Source organism: Apteryx mantelli, chromosome 12, assembly GCF_036417845.1.
Source record: "Apteryx mantelli isolate bAptMan1 chromosome 12, bAptMan1.hap1, whole genome shotgun sequence".
Lineage (NCBI taxonomy): Eukaryota > Metazoa > Chordata > Aves > Apterygiformes > Apterygidae > Apteryx > Apteryx mantelli.
Window position 1 is genome coordinate 13,231,027 of NC_089989.1, and position 21,655 is coordinate 13,252,681.

The 21,655-nt window shown below is 56.1% G+C and overlaps 1 protein-coding gene across 2 annotated transcripts in view; it reads right to left on the reverse strand.

Annotated features, from left to right (window-relative positions):
- CACNA2D2 (calcium voltage-gated channel auxiliary subunit alpha2delta 2) overlaps positions 1-21,655 on the reverse strand; it is a 273,384-nt gene that overhangs the window by 37,066 nt on the left and 214,663 nt on the right. For both annotated transcript variants that reach the window (XM_067303266.1, XM_067303267.1), the window contains one exon: positions 8,785-8,829. In XM_067303266.1, the coding sequence (XP_067159367.1) occupies positions 8,785-8,829 (45 nt within the window). The remainder of the gene's footprint in view (positions 1-8,784; positions 8,830-21,655) is intronic.

Below are 21,655 nucleotides of genomic sequence, written 5' to 3' on the forward strand. Positions count from 1 at the left end.
GTGCGGCTTTGCAGAAGGTGGAGGCAAGCCCAAGCCCACTGCCCCACCGCCCTGGCGCAGGGCACCCCACACGGAGGCGGACTGACAGCCCTCGCAGCACGAATGAGCAGGGGGAGGACAGCAGACTTTAACACGGCCTTTTCCTCTCTGCGAGTCCCCAAGTGTTAGAGCGAGGTATAAATTACTCAGAAATTGCCCTGCAAAGAAAAGATGGCTGCATAAACCTAACCAAGCCTCGCTTGCTCGGCGCCTTTCATATCCCGGCCCTATCGGTTCTCCCATCAACCACAGAGTCTTCTTGAAAAAAAATAAAACAGCATACAAAAGACCTCAATTTCTAATGGGGAAAGCCATAAATTTAAAGGAAAACGGTGTGTTTGGTAAATAAATACAGCTCATTTAATATCCGCTCTCCTCCCTCCCAAAGATGGAGCCTTTTCTCTTTTGCACGCGACTTTGCTTTCGCAAGTCGTCCCCGGGCTGCCCCATCCGCGGGGGCTGGAGGAGATGCGGTGGGACGTGCTCTTCCCCTGCGGGCAGCCGCCGCGGCAGCAGTAACGTTATCCTGATGCTGCGGCTCCGAAGAATACCGGGATTGATATGCAAGGTTCAGTTTTGAATCCTGGCAGATGTATGGCGAGTGTAAACATGCCACACAGCGGATCCTAATACAGGAGCTCCGGTGGTCTAGAAAGATGCTGAACTCAACTACGCTGGGAGCAGCTGAGCAGCAGGCAAGTGGCAAGTGCAAGGGACATCTCTCGCTCCCCTGAGCTACGCTGCCAACACGGAAATCCGGATTACGCTCCCTGTTTCACTAGCGTAGGTCCTGAGGCAGAAACGATGGCCGGACCCCATACAGCTTTCCAAGCTCCTGGCAATTTGCGGAGCAGAGCCTCCCCCATCCAGGTGCCCCAGGGACCCACCACACTCGGTGGCCACGGGTGGCCCGGGGCTCCCCGGCAAGCTCCTCCGCCCCAGCCGCCCCCAGGCGTGAAAGCCCCACGCTCGTTATTTCCCCCACGTTGCCATGTTTATTCACTCCTTCGCCCAAGCTGGAACTACTGTATATAATTACCGATCCTCTGTTTATCCTTACTCGGTTATATCATCCACTTCTGAGTGGCTAATTTGTATTCTCCAAGGTTCGGTGCTGTCTGGCTGCTTTCATTCGTGTAGCTATGAAGAGGCATATGTATAGATCTTGGAGACAAATATACAGCTATCTATACGTAGGACACTTCATGCATCACTGACACCTATACGGCAAACAGACCCACAGAAAGAGCTGATGCTATCCAAGCTACATTTATCCTCTCCATAAATCTGACCTCAGCGGAGTTATTCCTGTTTAAGCCGGGGCCGAATTTGGCCCAGGAAAAGGGGACGTTTCCGCGAAGCCGGGCAAAGATGTCCCAAGGCCAGGCAGGGAGGAGAGCAGCTCCGTGCCGGGTGCTGTACAAGCAGGGAGGACAAGCACAGTCGCTGCCTATAATTCAGCCCTGTGACGGGACCAGAGAGGGGTCTTACCCCAAAGCCAGAAGGGGCCGGGGACACGGCACCCCAAAACAGACCTCCTTCGCCCTTGACTTGCCAGCCCGGGTGCAAACGTCCCCTGCAAAGGGCAGCCCCGTTGGGCTGCCTTGTTTTCCAGGCAGTCCCGGCTCCATGCAAACCGCACATCTTTGGGGCGGTGACAGTCCCCAGCCGGCCGGTGCACCGGGGCCGCTGGCAGCGCCGTTAGCCCCGGCACCTCTGCTGCCCGGGGCGCCTTAAAATCTCCCAGGGAGATTTTATATGAATGGTTGACCGCAATACGCTTCGGTCACACCAGAAGCTTGACTGGGCTAAGAGTAGCCACAGCAGTAAGGCCAGAGGAGCACATTCTGCATTAAATTTATATCAGAGCAAATATAGGAGAAAACGATTCAAATTCTCCCGGATTTACATCAGTTTAAGTGAAAGAGCATCTTGTTAGGTCCCCAGCCAGCTTTTGCAGCCTTTCTCATCACTAAATTTCTACGGTACTTCAAAATATGTGTTTTATGTTCTACATGTCACAACACACATATCTGAATATATTATTTGAGATATATTTGTCCATTAGAAATCTGTCATGGGGTAAGATGCTAATATTATATGTATTTACTGCCTCCACAAGAAGCTACCGTGAGCTGAGCACTTTTGCCACCTTTGGTATTTTAATGGCCGTGCTGCCAGTCACTGCAATTTTCTGCAAAAGTCTCCTGAAATCTGCTGTTTTCTTATAAGGCAGGTCCCGGAGCCAGGCAAGTGTGGAAGACTGAGATGTGAGGAAGAGGATGGAGCGGAGCTCCCTGGGCCGTGCCCTCCGACAAAAGCTATTTCATTACATCGCTGGCGCCCGGTGAATGCCAGTGGCACTGCTGGGAAGTTTTCCTGGAGGCTCCCATGGTCTTGGCAAGTATCTGGCCTCTGTCACATCCAGATTTGTGCTGGCTGAGGACGGCCGCTCCGCTGATAAATTAACACTGACCCCAGAAGTGCGGTAACTCACTCGGACATTGCTTTGACTGTGACAGCACGGCTCGGCTCCCGACGCCACCGTCACCACCGTGCTGTCACCGGGGTCTCCACAGCCGGATACGGGAGTCAGGCGGAGAGTCACCGGTAGCAGCACGAAGGCGCTGTTGGAGCTGGGAGCAGGCAAAACCGCTCGCTGCCGGGTCCTGGGGTTGCAACCTGCAGCCACGCGGAGCCAGCGTGGACCGGCAGCTCTCAACCGGCACCAGCCGTCGCGGCAGGCTTTGCAAGGGCTCACGTTTCCACGTGCATTTTCGCAAGTGTTTCTGGCGGTGCCCCCTGCGCGGCCGGGGGGCTGCAGAGCCAGCTGTGAACGTGACCCCGTGCAGCACCGCGCCGCGGCTGGGAGAGACGCCAACGCCCCCATTCATCTCCATGGGAACTAGTCATCAGAGCTAATGATGACTGCCGAAATGTCAGCGCCGATGACAAATGCGCTGCCGCTGCGGCGAGCAAAGCTCTCGAGGATTGCCGGGACGGAGGGTGAGCTTTCGCGGCTTGGGAGCCAGCTCGGGAGCGGCGGCGAGCCTCCGAACGGCGGCAACACGACGGGACCTGTGTGCCCTCTGCGTAGCACCCGCGAGCGCTACCCACCAGCCCCCACCTCCTATCGAAAACGCACCGTGCCAAGAGGTCGAGGCATCCTTTTAGATTTCCCAGGGGCGCTGATCCGTGCTAAGTCTGGAAAAGCCACCGCAATATTAATACCAGCGCGTGGTGATTACTACTAATAATGAATATAAATAGCAGGCGCGTCGCAATTCGTCTGCAAGCCTTAAAGCTCTTCGCGAAGGTGGGAAGGTTTCATTATTGTCCTTCGCAGGTAGGGGAAAACGAGTCCCCGAGCACTGGAGTCATTTGCCCAAGGTCACACCAAAAGCTGGCGAGAATAAGAGCTGTAATAGCGCGGGCTCAGCTCCGCCGGGCTCCTCTCCGGGCTCTGCTGGAGGGGAACGCACCTTCCTGCCCAGCAAAGCCCCCGAAACGCTTCCAGCCCCGCAGCCCAGCGCCCACGGGCAGCAAGGGCAGCATTAAGCTGCCCATCGGAGCTGGGCGCGATGCCCAGCAGCGGCACTGCGCCGCTGTCGTTGCTAGAAAGTGTCGATTTTCAGCAAGAAAGGGCCAATTTTGAGATCTGAGAAACAGGTTTCCCTGTTCTCCCTGTGCAAGCCCTTGTGCCAGGCTGAGCCAGCCCGGGCTAGCGCTGGCACTGAAAGATTTTGGCAATACCCAGGCAAAGCACGTTGGCTCCTCTACTCCACAAAACGTTTGGGGCAGATCAAGAAAACGCTGCAATCAGTTTTTTGCCCGGATGCAGGAAGGATTTTTTTTCCTTCCTTTGCCCAGTGAGCTCTACGGCACACGGCCGAGAAGCTCGAGGCCTGTGCAAAAGGACCCTTTTTCTTAAATTTCTCAGCCTTTCCCGAAATGCAGCAATTTAATGCCGGGGAGAAGGATGGTGTGTTCTCCAGCCACGTTCCTGCTTTTATAGCGGTGCAGGTTATAAATAACAATCAGTCTCTCCTGCTAGCCTGCTCCCCTATCCCCCCCTCTCTTTTTTTAATCTTTGCCAAAGGTACTGTTTAGAGATCTTTCTAGCCCATTTATTTTTAAATTACCAGCCAGAGGAGAGAAGAAGGGAGAAAAAAAAGAAAAAGAAAAAAGGAGAAAGGAGAAAGGAGAAAGAAAGTGCTCGGGCTGATAGCTTATCGGAAGGAAATCCAAATGTCACATTAGTTGAGAAAGTTGGAAGATTAAATTTCCCAACACCCTTCATCTGCTGCTGACATTTAGGGGCTTTTCTTCCCTCCTCCCCCTGCTCCGCACATCTAACAGCGGGAGCGGCGAGCCGGCAGACGCTGCTCACCGGCTGGGCGGCGCGTCCCTCTGCCAGGGGGACGCTGGGGACGCGCGCCTCGGGCACGGCACCGCGCCGCTGCGGCCCCTCTGCGCCCTGCGCTAGCTCCAGGCTAGCGTGGCCTCGCCTCCGCGGGAGCGCCGGGCTGCTCGGCCACCTGCCGCGGCCTCTTCTCTCCAATACGTGATCATCGCCCGGCAGAAGGACCGAGAGATGCGTTACAGAGAGGGTAGGTCCTCTGGCCACACTACCCCTGGAGAAGAGCGGTGAGGTGGCCCTTGAAGGACACCAGGCTCCATCCCGCCCATGCTGCAGGGGCACCGACCGCCCCGGCGGCTCCCGCTGCCACGGCCCTTGGGCCGGCACGTCACCGTCACCGTCACCGGGCGGGCGTCTGGGTGCCCTTGCTCGCAGTGCTACCGCCACGCTTCAGTCAAGCAAAATTTTCCACCCACCCTATCTCCTTCGCTTCTGCAGGCCTCTCTTTACCTTTACCTGCAAGACACATTTTTACATATGAGAAGGGAAAACATTCTGTTTGGAGGACGACAAAATGACTTTTCCTAATTGCTTTTCTGTGCCTTTTGTACAGCCCAAACTGCTGAATTCACCCTGAGCTCGTGGATATTTCCAGTTGGCGCAAATCTGCATTTTTCAATGAAAAATATGACTCGGGAACATTAGCATGGCCTCAATAAAGACTGCCTCTGGCCTTGATACCTCTCGGTGTCGAGAAGAAAGCTGTTGCAGGATTTGTAGTCGCAACCAGTATAAAGTCCATTTTCAGCTCATTTCAGGATTTCTCTGATGAAGACTGAAGCCGTATCAGCCCAGCTCACGAGCAAACCTGGCGCCTGGCCGAGCGGCGCAGCTCTGCGGGAGCGTCACCTGAAGGCACCAGGCTCACACGTGCAGCAAAAGCCCGGCGCTCAGCTCGCCCGCAAAGGCCGCGGGAGAAGCCGCGCTCAGATTCGGCGGAGCGACAGGAGCTCTCCATCCCCAGACGCAAACGTCACCCCGCTCCCAACCGCGGGAGGAGCGGCAACCGCAAACGCCTGACAGCTACTTTACGCCCTGGGAAACCAAGGGCTCGGACTGATCCACGGCAGAAAATGAAGCCTGTACCGTGATCCTTCAGCGGCGACACCGAGCACAGCCCTATCAGCCTCCCCGGCGCGGAGCCGCTTTCCTCCGCAGCACGACACATCCCAGAGGAGTCTGGCCTCAGTTAGGATTTAAACACCGTCCCCTGCCATAAACATCATAATAAAGGCCGAAAATCACTGTATATTTTGTGTCGTTCTTCCTGGGATACCCAGCTGAGAACATCTGCTGATTTCAAACGCTTCTCCAGGGATAAACCTCAAATCCCTTGCTAGCGGGAAGAGGTGAAAACTTGACTTTTGTAAACATTGTGAGTGCCTTGGGGGTCTCCAAGGAAAATTTTTCTGATGCCCCATTTGTTAAAAAAACCCTAAGAAATTAAAAATATGTTTAGGAAGACAGTGGAGCTGAAGTGCAAGCCAAATGAATAGGAAACTCATTTCTTCCTCCTCACAGTTAAACCTGGTATAAGGCTTGTGAATAAGTCACAGTTACATTGAATAGGCATTGTCTATCAGCACTAACTTCATTTCAGCTACATCCTGCTCAATTTAAATATGAAAATTGGAGCTAAATAAAGAAAAGACGGTAAGGCTGCTATTTAGTTCAATTGAAACGTTCTGGTATCACCTTCCTCCTTTTTTGATTTCATCATCACCATCTTTTCTATCTGTTATTTTTGCCGGAATTAAATTAGCTGGGATTTCATTGGGAAGCAGCAAGGGCATTAATAGGGAACGCCCTCCCTCCTGCAACCCACAAATGCTTGCAATAGGACGCAGACAATTTCGCTAGGTTTTTCTCCCGTCCCCAAAGGAAGATGCGCCGGAGGAATGAAGCGCCCTGCTCCTGAGCCCTCTGCCCGGTGCCAGTGCCCAGGCGGGTGCAGCTCCCGCGGGACGCCGGCCCGCTGGGGGGTGCAGCCCCCCGGTGCAAGCCCGTGCTCCTGGCCCCGCTTGCTGCAAGCACGTCCTCAGCCAAACCCCGTCCTTCTCCAAAGGCACCGACGTGTCAAGCCCGTCACAAGAAACGCAGGAATCTTCTTCCTAAGCCTCAACTCGAGGCTGGCTTATGCCCTGAAGCAGGCAGGTCTAGATGCCTTATATTGTCTAATCCTATCTAACGTAACCATGGATATTCCCGTTACTTACGGAAACGGCTAATCCTAAAGCTAACAGCCAGCAGTCGCCGGCTTTGCACGGGGGCACAATGCAGCGCGCTCTCGGATCACTGCTGCCCGACGTGAGTGTCCCCGGCCAGGTGTCGGGCGCGGGGACCTCCAGCGCCAGCTCCTCCGTCCCCCTGCCCTGAGTGGGGGCCCACCCGCTTTGGGGGGTGCACGCAGACAAATCCATCCATGCCAGCGGGAGCACGGACGCTACAACGCCATAGTGATGGGAGCCATGGGAGAGCCCACAGGGCAACGGGCAACTCCGTCTTCAAGGCAGGGCTGAGGACCCTAGGAGAGACCTAGAGCTGAACGGGTTCTCGCTAGGTGGGTGCTGTCCGGTCCGTGCAATGAACGGATGGGAGGGATGCTGCAAAGCGAGCGTGTGATTGAGAAATTAAGGGCCATAACATACTGCAGATGCAAAGGCACCAGAGTAAGGATGTGCCAGCAAAACGTGCTGGACATGATGCATCCCATGCTTTGTAGGACAGGAGAAGTCTTTTAACGGGAAGCACGGCGCAGCCTAAAATACAGGCAGCGGCAAGCCCTCCCTGCTCTCTTGGGCCAGCCTGGCTCCTCCTGTCCTGAAGCACGACGGCGCTTGGGCCTGTCTCCCGGAGGAGAGACGTCCCGTGCGTCCCGGGCAGCGGCAGCGGGGAAGATGGCACCAGTGTGTTTGTCAGTAACTCTGCTTTGAAGAAACCGATCTAATCTGTTTGAACCTGCCCTCCGTTTCTGTTCGTGCTTCTTGTTTCAAAGCTGCCGTAACGGGAGAGTGCGAGCTGAACGCAGGGTGCATCGCTCAGCACTAACCTGGCTGAGCCATTTTGGATCAAAGAACGGGATCGAATCTTGTGCCTCCTGCTAGCCGGTGTCATTCTGGGCACGCGATAGGATTTGGGCCCTGACTGGATGTTTTAAGTATTTCCCTGAGGATTATAACGGGTTCAAGCGGCAGCACCAGCGGGAACGCCAGTGGAGAGCCAGAGTCAGCCCACAACGACAGCAAGCGATTCCCAGCTCTGGAGCTTCCTTCCCTTGACGACTTTCAATAAAGTCCCTGGGTTTCTCCCAAGCAGATATTGCTCCCGCCAGCTCCTGGCACGTCTGCCCAAAGATATACGACAGAAATCAGGATCCGGCCCCAGGTGAAGGCAGCAAGGTGCAGCCTTGGGATGCACGGGGCAGCGCTGCAGACACGCGGCACTCGTGCAGCTCCCACGTGCCACGAGGAGCAGCCGGGAAGCCCGTCACTGAAGAGCCAGAGCGGGAGAACAACCTGCCGGCCGGGACGAAGCCTGCGAAAGGGCAGCCAGTGCCTTCCTCGCCTTCGAAGGCGCCGCGCACCCTTCCTGCGGCGTCCTGCGGCTTTCGCAAGAGCCAGCTCTGCCTCGTGGCTCCCGGCCCGCTCCGAGGACACCGCTAAGCACCCGGCTCCCCAGCAGCCCCGAGCTGCAAGGATAATCAAGGCAACGATGCATATTCATAGGGAAGGAGCTCAAGGTACTTTACAAACTTAGCACCCAGGCAACCTGCCACCTGCCAGCAAAACGCAGCCACCTCTGGGGTGAAGCAGGGCAGCCGCTAATGCCTGCGAAGTGCTCGGAGCCAGCGAAGCCGTAGCTGAGTGCCGTCATCTCGGAGAGGATCCAGCAAATGCCAGGCCCCTCGGGAGCACGGGGAGAGCTGAGCTGTCTAGTTCGTATTTAAAGCACTGATTGCCAGAAATCACAGGACGGCTGTGCTGGGAGGGGGGCAGAGAATTAGATTCAGGCTCTAATTAAAGGTTTGCTCTTCATCTGAATTTCAGATGCCAGCTTTAATTTTAGAAACTTTTGCAGGCAGCAGAGTGACTTGCCCACCCGGCTGCTCCCGGGCCCGGCGCCGGCTGCTGCGGGGCCAGCACAGCGCGCGGGGCTGGACGCCACCGCGGCAGGGTCCGGCCGGCTGTCCATGCAGCCGGCTCGTCCCGCCGGCCTGGCCGGGGCTGTAACGACCAGCCCGGTGTCCAGGGCAGCCTGGCAGAGGGGCTCAGCCCCCGAGACAGGGACGTGACTGCGCCCACAGCACGGCGAGGGCCGGTACTCACATATTCAGTGTCGGCCTTGGAGTCGTAGTACTCGATGTCTTCCTCCTGCAGAGCAAGGGGAGAGCAGAGTTAATGCCAGGGCGCAGCTGGGGAGGCCACCCTCGGTCCCCGCTTCCCTGTCCCCTCCGCACCTCCGCCCCGCACCGCTGGGGGGTTAAACCCACCCGTCCTCAGCCCTGCTTCCCCCTTGCCCTCCCACTGTCCCCTCCATGCGCCAGCCACCGACTGCCGTGCTCCTCTCCGGCGGCCCCCGGAGCCCCGGGACTCCCGCGCTTCCGCCGGGAAACGCGCGTCATTAATTCAGGGTATTTAGAAACTATTTAGGCAGAAAGGTCTGCACTGATTCCCCTTCCCAGCACGTTAGGACACGAGGTGGCTGATAAAATTCATAAAGAGGCAGGCAATTCAGAGAGCAGTAATACTGTCAAAATAAGAATTTCATATTCCATCAAAAGGGGTAATTAAAGGGCACTGGGAGACTCTTTTCTGCATGCAGGGATGCGAGCGTGAGCGAAGGCGCAGTGGCAGCGCTCTCGGCGCTAACATGTCTGCCACTCAATCAGCCGTCAGCAGCCGCGGCACACCGCCGTCCTGCTCTCCCCGAGCGGCGCAACGCCCAGGCAGCTTTTTAGCACCGTTATTACCGTGATTATTTAAAGAGGAAAGTGAGCTGCGCCCAGAAAAGCGGGGGAGGCCAGAAACCCCACCAACCCCTTAAAGGCACCGTCGCCATCCTCTTCCTCCCTGCTCGCACTCAGCCGCTGCCTCCGCGCCGGCCACCCCGGCCCCGCGCTAGCCCCGCTCTGGCATTATCCTCTAGACAAAAACCTGCTGAGCTGGAGCGCTTTCCTGCTCCTTCTCCTGTCCAGGCGCGAGCCGACGGCCTTTGTGAGCTCAAGGAGATTGGGGCAAATTACCGGGGCGCTAAGTAGGAGAACGAGCGAGGGGAACCACCCGCACAAGCGCCGGTGCTGCTGCGCCCTGGGCTGCGCCGGCCAAACAGGGACCGACCGCGGCCCGGAGAAATGCTGGCAGGACCCACCGCACGGGAAGCTTTTCCCACCCTGCGGCTCCTCGAGCTTAGCCGGTCCTGAGGACGTGCCGGCTGCCGGGCCCGGGGGGCGGCCAGCGTTGCAACCGGCCGTGCTGGCAGGGAGCCGGCGCGCGGGCTGGTGGCACGGGGGTCACGAAACGCGGCATCACCATTCTGCCCCTGCAGAGAGGCCACCGCCTCCACGACTCTAATTACAGTGATAAGGAAGCACTGAAAGGGGGAGGCAAAAAAAAAAAAAAATCGACACAGCATCTTCCAATTTCTGCTATTAAAAAGCCTAGTCATTAAGGGAATGTACTTATTAATTATCTGTGATTTGTTGTGAAATGCTGAGGGGTTTACAAACAACAAGAAAAGGGAGAAAATTTAATTTCTGCTCGGCTCCCTCCCGGTTGCCTCCCCGCGCCCCTCCTGGCCCCACGCACACCTCTGCCCCCTTGCCAGCACTGCCATTTCCCCAGGTCCGCGGCCATCTGCACCTCATAATTAAAGGAACCCCCAGGAGACCCGTAACACAAACGAGCTAATTTCATGTTTAATGATCTTTAATCAGAAGTGAGTGTGACTAACAACAGCCATCCAGAAGGTGCTTTGTTACTCATTTTATCTCCCCTCGACTCCTCCAAAAAGCCGAGTTCTCCTTTGACATGCGGTGGCCCCGCTCCCCCGGAGGCGGAGGTGGAGAGGAAGACGGGGAAGCTCGTGGTGGACAGCTTGCCCGCTCCGGCCCTCGCCATGCTGTCGTCCCCGGCCTCGTGGCCAGCACCTGGGAGGCCGCGCGGGGGAACAGACCTTGCCCTGGAGGGAGAGTAGGGCTCCTGGTGGGATCCTGGCCCTGGAGACCTTCAGCAGGTGGTTTTGGAGCCCCAGCTGGGAGACCAGCCCCACCACGCACTGAGGCCTGGCAGGGAAACGGGGCGTGAGCCACCGGACAACACGTCCTGCCGGCTGCAGAGGCTGCACGCGCTCAGCTCGCCGGCTGAGCCGCACGGCGTGCTCTGTGCGGGCAGGCCTACACACACGTACGCTCACGGCGCGCTACGGCTGCAATGCTCCCTTTCGGTGGTTGCCACCAGGACACGTGAGGACGCGGTTCTCCATCACCCCACGGCCGGGGTTTCATTGCTCCAAGAGCAACAGGACAGGGCAGAGGGAGAAAGACATCCCACAGGTCGCGCGGCCCAGGGGCACCTTGCCCGCCTGGAGGAGGTCTCCGAGGTCTCCGTCCGCGCCTGATCCCCCGTGCTGGGGCACCTCCCCTGGCCCGGCAAGCGGGGAGCCCGCCTTCTTGGGGGGCAGAGCCGAGCGGGCTGCGGCACGGGGCTGCGCGCGCCCCTCCGCCGCTCGCGGTTATCGGAGGCCCTGCTCGGCGCCAGCACTCTCCCGCGCCTTCGGCAGGCTCCCCGCTCCGCCGCTACCGCTATCTCCTCCTCCCTGGCCAACTCATCCGTTTCCATAGAGATCGCAGAGCCTTCTTAAAGCCCTTTTGCAAGCCCGGAAGGTGCCCGGAGCAGCCGGATTAGGTCACGTCCCCGCTCCCCGCTGGGGTTCGTGCAGCGCCGCGCGGGACGCGGCAGGGGCAGGGGGCCGCGCACCGCCGGGCCCCGCTCTGCAGCCGCCACACGCCACCAGCAAGGGCGGCCCCGGGGGAGCCGGCGTCGCGAGGCGCCCGAGCGAGGCGCTCGGCTCACCGCCGATAACGGAGCCGTCGGGCCCCGCGGGATCCGCGCGCAGCCTTGCAAACGCCGCCGCTATTTGCACATCGATGCAGGGAATAATAATGAACAGCGGCTCCTCGCTCGTCCCTTCCCGCCTGGAGGCTCCAGGCATTTGCCGTGCGGGAAGGGGGCAGGCGGTGGCAGCTCACACGGGAGACGCCTGGCGCGTGGGTCAGAGCGCGGCGCTGGCCCCGACCCGCGATGCTCGCGTGGGCAGCGGTCACTGCATGGCTGCCCCGTGCCACGGCAGCGCCGGCCCCCAGGGGGAAGCAGTTACGGCACCGCGGTGAGACTTGCCAGGGTCGCCCGTGCTGCCTTGCCCGCACACGGCCACAGGATCGCCCCGGTCCACTGTCCTGCAAGAACAACCCACGTGAGCAAGCCCAGCGGCTTCCCCGGGCCCGGCGGCAGATGGGGGTCTGTGTTCTCCCATTTCGGAGAGGAGCAGCTCCCCTTCCCAGGGCTCCCCGTCCCTGCAGACACCTTGGGGTTCAGCCCGGCGAGGTGCTCACCCCTCCAGCCTCCCTCGCGCTCCTGGTCCCAGCTCCCTTGCAAAGCCACCTGGACGGCTCCAACACAGAAAGCCACAGAGGGGCCACTCGGACTGAAGAACCCACAGTGTCTCCTCCATACACTACCTTGTCCCGTATCTCCACCTCTCTAGAGGGTATATCCTAATACCCATCGCACCCCATACTCTCCCGGATGGCCCATCCGATGATGATGCCCATACGACACGTACACCAAACAACCAGCCTTATTCTTAAAGCCCAAATCTCATGCCCTCTAAAACCACCTGGAGACAATCTAGAGGGTCTCCAGAGAGGAAATAGGGAGCCCTACAACTTCCTCTCCCTAATACTTCTTGTTTTATAAACCATGCTCATCCTCTTCCCTTGAATCCTCTCTTCCTCCTCCTCTGGCCCATGTTAAATCAAGCACACTCTCTGTGTAAATAGCACTGCTGTTTCTAGAGTTTTTAGAATAAATACCAATAAAGAAAACAAGTGGGTGAAGATGTTGAAGGATTTCAACATTACCCACAAACATTACCCCCTTCCCTTACAAATGATCCTACAAAAAAGCACTTGGTAGTTTTAATTTGGTGAAGGAAAGACGGACACTGGGTAACTGTTCCTCAGTAATGTGTTAACCGCTGCCCATTTACTTACCCTGTAATTGCCAAACAGCATCTGTGTAATAGCATTACAAGCGCCATATCATTATGGGATAAGCACAGGATTATTTTAGTCTTCTAAACCCTCAGTGCAGGTTACATGAAAATTACTTTGGGAGGTAAGTGCAATCACAGAGTAATCTGCAAAAGCCAGGAAAGAGGATGCCATCACCCAGTCCTTCTCCAGCAAAGCCACTAACCAAGTGATCACAGTGCCTGCACCAACTGCCTTGAGTGTTGGTGCCACCCTGACAGCCCTCAGCTGGGGCTTCACCCAAGCAGGACCTCCTGGATCGGGCTCCATGAAACTCCAGGCATGCTGCGTGCCCAGCCTTGTTTTGTCCATCTCTGCTAAGCACGGGAGGTCCTGGGGACAAGGGCAGCTCCACGGGGATGCTACTGAGCAGTACTGAAGAGCTAGAAATGAGCAACCCATCTGCTCCCCCATCCCACAACAGTATGACGTCCGGCAGGAGAGGAGCAACCCAACGCCCTGCTGAGCCCAGGAGCCTGAAGAAGAGAATCTTCTAGCTCCCAAATCTGTGACATTTCAGCCCAGAGCTCAGCAATGGAGAACAGGGCAGAGAGAGTCCCATCAGAGCACCTCTGGCAGGTCCCAGCATTTTCCCCAAGACCATGTAACCTATTTGCCTCCCTTGTGTCTTCCCAAACAGCCTTGGTGCTCCTATTCCTACAGCTCAGTCCTTTACTCCAGCCCTTTGGAGATTTTACACTAATATGCCAAGTTAACAGCTAATTAATTAAAACCAGTCTGTGAGTTCCTTGAGAGCTGCAACCTGATTCCTTTCTGGCTGCTCAAGTGCAGATCCTGTTTTAGCAAGAGATGCGTGGAGGGAAATCCCTGGCTGCTAATTGGGAAAGGAAGTCCGAACTCTAAAAAGCCAAGGACAAGGAAAGGCGTTGGAAAGCCTTCTGTTTCCAAGGAGCTCGCACTGCAATTCAGAGGTGAAGGGACCCCCCTCCTTGCAACACAGCATACATTCTTCTCCCCAGCCTCCAAGAGCATTAAAATAGGTCTTTCTTCCCCTAAAACAATGACAGAAACTAAAAATAACATTAGAAAGGTCAGTGTTCTGATATCCTCTCTCAAACCTTGCAATGCCAGGATGGAGGGGAGCTGGCTGAAACCTCTAAGTCAAACAGTCCAACAAGGTGGCAATCAAATCACGTCACACTGGCTGGCTGACATGCATCACGCATGCACAGCTTTGCACAGCCCTCAAAAGCCTCCTCGAAAGGATGCTGCGGCTTGCCTTCAAGCTGTCTGTCTGTCTGTGAAGGGCCTTGTGCCCATCTCGATGGGCTCAGAAAGGGTTTCTGGTGGGCAATATCAACAAGGCACCCACAGGTCCCTCCCTGGGAGCACCAGAGCCCTTCAGGCAAACATCCCCAGGCTCTGGAAGATGTCGGTAGCACACACTGTACCCATAAACCACAGACACAGGGCTGGGGACAGCTCATTCTCCCAGCCTGTATAGCTGCAACACACACATGACATGACAGCAATAGAGGGGTGATGACTGATACCAGACCTTCACTTGCAAATCCATGGTGACAACTTTGAAATCTCATCTTTCCATTTACGGCTCCACAACCTGAGACAACCTCAGTCAACCACAGAGCCTGGTGTCCTTGGAGGGGTGCTCCTGCAAACCGTATCACACTTTAGACCCATTCCTATTCCCGCAAAAGTCAGTCCCAAATCCCCCACTGGCCACAGCAGAGCAGATCCTTAGTTTGTTCTCCTCCATAAGTACCTGCTGTTTGAGGTGCAGTCTGCCTTAGGAAGTAAGGCTGAACTCCAAGATTAAGCTCACGAAACTGTGATGGAGCCAAAGGGAGCCTTCCCTCCTACAGTGTGAACATTATTCTGGAGAATGGGTCAAGCCTGTGACTAGGAGCAGCCCTAGGAGGCAGCTGAAGACCAAGCAGGGCTCCTCAGGCAAACGGACCGGCCAAGCACCACAGCCTCCAGGCCTTCTGTAGCCCCATCCAACAGATGTAGCTGCTCAGAGGACTGAGAATAAATAGGGTGCCAGATGTGGCACACAGGACAAAAGCCGGTTGTGTCAGCCTCACGATCAGTCTGTGGGATCTGCCAGCTGACCTACACGTGCAGAGGAAATGCAGGTCTTCTAGCAAGCATTACATCCGCAGCAGATCCCCAGGCTGGCTGCAGCTATGCAACAAGCTTGGTCACGAGGTGGAGAGGAACTGCAGCTTCCTCGGCACTGAAAGGAGCTGTGTGGCTCAGCTTGCAGGAGAGACTGGCACTGCAAGAACAGGGATTAGGAATTTTTGGCGCAACAGCGGAGTTTCTTTAGCTCCTTCTAAGGCAGCACTCTGTCATGGGCTCAACCGGTTCTCCAGCCAAGTAGCAGAGTTTCTGGTGGCACCCCCCAGAGGAGTTAATGTCTGGTTGATGCAGACATACATGGAGTTGCAATCAGACATCCTATAGTTTGCTAAGAAAAAATAAAGCCAGTAGCACTGTCACTTCATCGGCAGGGAGTATAAGTGTGGTTCACGCCTTTGGACGCCTGTGCTAATGCTGAGCCCCACAGTGGGCTTGGGCTGTATCTCCCTCTATAGCTTTTCTATAAGATCACAAGCTAGCTAATCCTTCTCCTGTGGATCTGTTGTCCTCCACAGAATTTCTCTCTGGCATCTTGTAAGGGTCATTCTGCTAATCAGGTGTCCTAGGGACACTGCAGCTTCTAAACGAGATTTTGCAGGGAGCTCCTGCTGCACTGCATTGATTTTGGTCCATCTCAATCCTCCAGCTGTGGGTTTCATTTCTCAAAGCAGCATGGATGACCCCTGTGGCCATAAAATCTCTTTCAAGATTTAATTGGCTCTGAAAGAGCCAAATTCAGCAGCAGTTTACCTGCAAGGCAATTAGGAGGAACTCGAATGGTAGTAGGGATGACAGTCCGTGTCGCAGGATAGAGATGGATCCCAAGTCAGCACCTGGCCATTTTCCATCCATTAAATGTTGCTGGACTTAGAGTCACAGCTGGGCAGATCTTGCCTGGAAAGCACGCTGTACATGAGGAGCCTCGGTCCACCGCATGGAAAAAGGTGAATAACCCAGGTGACCAGTATTTGTGCCTGCTCAGATCAGTGGGCAATTTGGCCTTCCTGAACCTGAACCTGGGACTGAGCTCTCTACTCAAGCTGGGCACACCAGACATGCCATACACTGAATGACAAACCTGCCCTATCACTCAGCTGGTGAAGAGAGGAAATGGGAGCTGGCATGCTGGCAAAGTGTAATCTAGCCTGCTCATGAGCAGATCTTTCCACTACCATCAGCATTTATAATGGGCAGTAAATATTTAGGGAGTTTTTCATGTCCCTGAACCATTAGGCACACAGAAATAGCAACAGAATTTGCTTATAGCTGCACCTTTCATATGCAAGATAGCCTAAAGTGCTTTACACAGCTCCGAGTTAGACACCGACACGGCAGTGGGCAAACACAGCAGCTATTATCTGTTCAGCTGTAACTCCTACATCGCCTAAAGCACCAGGAGCTTCTTATTCAGGGCTAGGAGGCTGAGGGACACAAGTAACGGGACGCAGAGTGTTGCTACTGCAGAATCGCTGGCTCCAAATCTAACCGTGTCAGGAGGAGAAGGACAGGGTTATCTGATGGGCATGTTTCAGGACAGGTCCTCATCAGCCAGTTTCACCAAACCCAGTCTTACTTGGTACCTGAGGCTGGCAGTCTCAGACCGGTGAACGTACACCCAAAGGTCTTCCAGCCCTAGAAGGGTCAGTATGCAAGACGGGTACCAGCGTGCACGCAAGGCAGAGAGGAGGCGATTATTCAGGGATCCTTCCCAACAAGAGCCAGAGGATACCAGTAATTTTCTCGGGCAGCGGCTGCATAACAAGCTGAAGGAAGTACTTTTGCGACAACACCTCTGTAAACTGTGGAACTCCCTGCCATGGGATGATGCAAAGGCCAAAAGCCAGAAACAAGTTCACAAAGGGACTGGATAAACCCCTAGACGACAAGCCAAGTCCCCGAAGGGCTATAAAACACAGCCATCTGAAGGCCATCTGTGCGTGCAAGGCTATTACCCAGCAGGACTGCAATGCTGGCTTCAGCTCTCCCTCTGCCCATTTGCCTCCAGCTGCAGGAGAAGGCTGCTGGGAGAATATCCACCCAAGACATTCAAGCCTGCCCCCACCCCAAGGTCTAAGCAGGACTCCAGAGCTCATGCTGAGCTTTACAGATCGGTTTGCACAAGGACCAGCCAAACCCACGTTCCTGCAGAGCCCCAGCACGCGCGGTGCTACCCGTTTGTCTTTGCTTGATGCTGCATCCCCACTTCCGCCTTCTCCTCCGCCTTTCTTGTGCTGTTTCAAGGTGTTTTTTCCCCAGCCCTGATGGAGAAATGGCAAAGACAGAGGCTGCTGCTGCGGTTTGGCCCCGATATTAAAATACACCCACTTTCCTGGGCTCACAAGCGTCTCTGTGCCGTGCGGTGCTGCAGTTTAAGCAGAGATGAATATCCTCCCTGAAACACTACGCTGGCCCCTATAAACAGGCAGCTGCTGCCACGCAGCACTATCTGCAATCGCACAGTTATTTCTGACTCTAGGCACCAAGAAAAACAGTGGCAATGGCCGGTAAAGGCTAAACCCTTTATTTTTCACAGGGCTAGAGCTATCATTTTCCATATGTGTCACGATGAGTCCATCCCAAGTTCCCCAGGAAGAGGAAAATATTCATGGTTAGCCTGAGCCGCCAGGACGCTGTGGACAGGAGATGTTTGATGAACTCAGGACTGGACCGGCGAAGAATGTGCTTCTCCTCTTGCAGCCCTCTACCTGCAAGTCCTTTTGTATTGCATTCTGCAGCACGGACCATATGCATTACCAAGGACAGGTAGAAATAGTCATCATAATCTGCCTTGGCACCTTCTTTTTTTTTTATATATAAAAAGCAATTTCCTCCCTCTGCTTCTCTGACAGAGCTGGGGAAACATTTAAGTGACCCATCAACAGTTTTTTCATCTCGCAGGGAAGATGTTTTATCTCATCACTGCTTGCCAACTATTCTTCTTTCCGTGGCATCTCCCTTCCGCTTGTCCTCGTTCCAGACTGGCTCAAGCCAGGGGCGGATGATTCTCCCCTCCGCCTGCAGCCAGTCCTCCTGCCTCCCTGGGGAAGGGAACTATCTAGCTGCCGCTCCATCTGCCCGGCCTGCCTCCTCCGCCGGCAGCGCTGGGAGCAAAGCTGGCAGCCTAGGGGCCAAACCGGCATGCCCACAGCACTGCCAAGGGCTTCCTGGTCCTCTTTGAAAAGAAGGGGGCACAAGGAGCCCCCATGATGCATGTCATTTGCTTTTAAGAGCGCATGGCAAAGAAAGACACGCGGTTTTTTGTGAATGATTTTCTTGTTCTACTTTCGGCCAGAATGGTTCTACAGCAAGGTTGGTGCTTTAACACAGTAATTCTCAGAGCGTAATGAAAGCTGACATTATATCAAACACAATAAAGACTCTCAGTTGATGGAGATCATTCCTGAACACACAAACCCATTAAACTGAAAAAAAAAATATCAATTCTACACACTCGCCAGCCAAAAGAAAATGTGATTTGTTATCTAAAAGGGGGTTATAAACACAGCTTCAATGCACTTTCTGTGCTGTAATGAAAACTGGGTTTGAAATGGCAAGACGACTGCAAATTAGAGTATTTGATTTTATTTTCTAAGTTTTTAGGTAAACCTTCTGCAAGGGCAAGCGCAAGGTTACAGCGACGATCTTTCTGTTCTCAGCCGATAAGTAGGATCTGTAATTAAAGGAGGAGAAAAATGAAACGGGGATAAGGAACTTGCATTTGCCCTTCTAAAGACACTTTGAACACCAAGTCCGGCCTTCCGCCGAGCAGCTTTGCAAAACCGCAGGCTGGGAGAGGCGGCCAGCGGTGCGCACACCTGCACACGCGCCGCGGGACCCGGACGCTCGACCGGGCACTGCCGAGATTCACGCCGAGGCGCCCCAGCGGCAGGGACCCCGCACCTCCCGCGCCGCTTGGGCACGGCGGATTTTACCCCTGCGCCTCGTCGGTTCCTTGCCGTCCCCGGCGAGCGCCTGGAAATGCAATCGCTCTTGCTCGTTCTGCCCTTCCCCATTTGGCAGACGGTGATCCCGCGTTCCCCCGAGTTTCGTTTCTAATGGAGCTTGAAATTATCTGGGCTTTGTTATTTGCTTCCTTGTTTGCACGCGGGAGTTATTGATGGAGGGAGCGCCGTGGGGCTGCAGGGGGGCCCGGGCTGCCTCTGCCGTCTCCGCGGCACGGCACGCGCTCTCCCACGCTTTTAGGCGGATGCACGGATCCTCTGCTGGCGCCGAGGCGGCCGGCGGTAGCAGCGAACCCTGCCCTTTCGGCCACCCGATCGCCTCCTTCGGGCCGGGCCCGCCGTTGCTCCGGGCGAGACCAACTCGGTCCGCTCCGCGCCGAGCGCATCCCCCCTTGGTCCGTGGCTTTGGGCAGCCGGCTGGGAGCGTGGGGGCAGCGGGAAGCAAAACGACGGCAGCATCACAAGTCGTTTCCGTTTTGCCGTGTGCCGAAAGGGGGAAAACAATATTTTCTGCAACACTTAGCGGTTCCTCCTCCAAAACAAGTCACGCGTTTCAGCGTTTTGATTGCTGTGGCCCCCTCTCTCTTCTCAGCGCGATGGCGCCCGAGGCCGTAAATAACGCACCTCCCCTTGTCGCAGGTGGAATAAATCCCGTTCTGTTTCTCTTTTAGCCTTTCCGGCTCTTTTTCAAAGGCAGGAGACCCACACGAGGAAACCCTCTGCGTCCCCTCCCACCGTTTATTGCATTTCATCCTTGGGCAAAGCAGGAGAAAAGCAAAGCCCCGGCGCGAGGGGCCACCACCGCGATCCCGGCGCCTTGCTGCCTTGCAGCCACGCAGCCTGCTCACCGCACAGAGCAGAGAACAAAAACACCTTGGGGAAAAAAACAGCATTTCCCCAAACAATGACATTTCTGACAACCCTCTCTTTCAGCCAGGCATTTCTAGCAGCTCTTACCATTAGCAGTTCAAAATATAGCTATTTTTTTTTAAAGCAGACAGGGTCTGATGGGCTCTGACCTTTCCAACACCCCTCTTGCAGCTGCCGAAGCAGCCCCAGCGCCCGCCCAGCAGCTCCTTTGGGGCTGCTGGAAACACCCCGGGAAGGGGGAAAGCCCCTTCTCCTCCCGCGCTTTCCCTGGCACTCCGAGGCCTGGCCTCCGTGGCACAGAAATCCTGAATTTCACTCGCCGCGCATGTAAATCAGCAGGTGTAAATTAGAGTACAAAACCAGCCCGTGCGATTCAGCAACTGCACTACAGGAGAAGCTGCTCAGAAAATACGCCGCTCGTAAAATGGTGGCGTGTGCGCATGTTACAGCGCTGCCGCCCCTATAAATCGCATCGGGCGCAGAACGGCAGCGCAAACACGGGGCTGCAACGTGCTCAGCAGAGCCCTGGGGAGCGGCGTTATTTCCAGGAAGACGCTTCCACCCACCTTTGGGACTGGGGCAGGCGGCGGAGGCTCGGAAGTATTTTGCAGCTGAAACGTACTGAGAGAGGAGAGGCAGAGGAGCAGGAGGTGAAGGGAGAGGGGGGCCTTTTTGGTGTCGCAATGAAAAATGCAGTGAGGAAGAAGAACTGGGAGAAAAACAACAGTAATAAACATTTTATGAAGCAGAAAATGGCTTATAAAGAAGTCAACTTTTAAAGGCAATTTATATAATCCTGCCAAGTGCACATAAACGTGGGAATGGCGCTCTGCAGCACCTAAGTGTCCCTTAAAGGGACAAATAGCTCAGGCAGTGAGCTCCGGATGCCCAAGCGAACCGACACCGAGTCACGATGATAACGCCCGGAGATCCTTTTCCGCGGCAGGGCTGGCGGGGCTGACGCGGCTGCTGGCGGTCGCGCGGGCCGGCGGCGCCGACCCGCTCCTTCCGCGCGGCGTGGACCTGCTTGTGTGGTGGGGTCCCCTGCCCCGCGGATCGACCCGTTTGGGGCTCCGAGCGCACCGCTGCAGCGCAGTCCCCGGGCGCTGCAGGCACCGGGCTGGCGGGAGCCTGACCGCCGTCAAGCCGGAGCGAGCTCTCGGCTTCCCAGGGCTCCTCCTGCCTTTGCCTGCGGGTCAGCACGCGGCCGGCAGCGGGCAGGGAGCACGCGCCAGCCCGGCGGCTGCGCTGCAGGCTGCCGTCGCTGGCGAAGCAGGAGCAAAGCGGCTCTGGAAGGATGAACAACACAAGCGATCCCCCCCCCCCCCGCTGAAACGCTGCGCTTATTTGGGGCCAGACCCTGAGCGCCCGCACCGCCACTGCAGCCCTGCAGACGCTAACGCTGATCGTACGTGAGAGATGGTCTCTTTACGTCGGGAAAAAACGGATTAGGGGCTTCAGCGGGTCCTCGGGCTCAGCCGCTCTCCTGCACCCCATCTCCTCCGCAGGGCCGCGAGGGCCGGGCCCCAGCGCGACCTGCCGGGGAGGTCTGAGGATGCTCAAGGACAAGGGCCGGCGAGCTGCGAGACGCAACGTGGGGCGGGGGGCACCAGGGTTTTGGCGAGGGGGAAGCACTCTGCAAAGCCACCCGGCGCGGGCGGCCGAGGGTCGCTCAGAGAACGCCGCTGCGATCGAGCCCTTCAGCAAAGAGAGAAATGCTGGCGTGCGGCTCGGAAAAACAAAAAGCCCGACAACAGCTAGCAAAAAGAAGCTTTCCACGTAGAGCTCGGGCCTGACTGATTGCTGCAAACAGCCTACCAGCCGTTTTCACTCCTGCTCTTGTTTCATTTTCCCCTGAACTTCCATAGCAACCCATCTGCAGTGAGTGACTCTAATGTTTAATGGTCCTGCCATTAGCACTAATGCATTGCA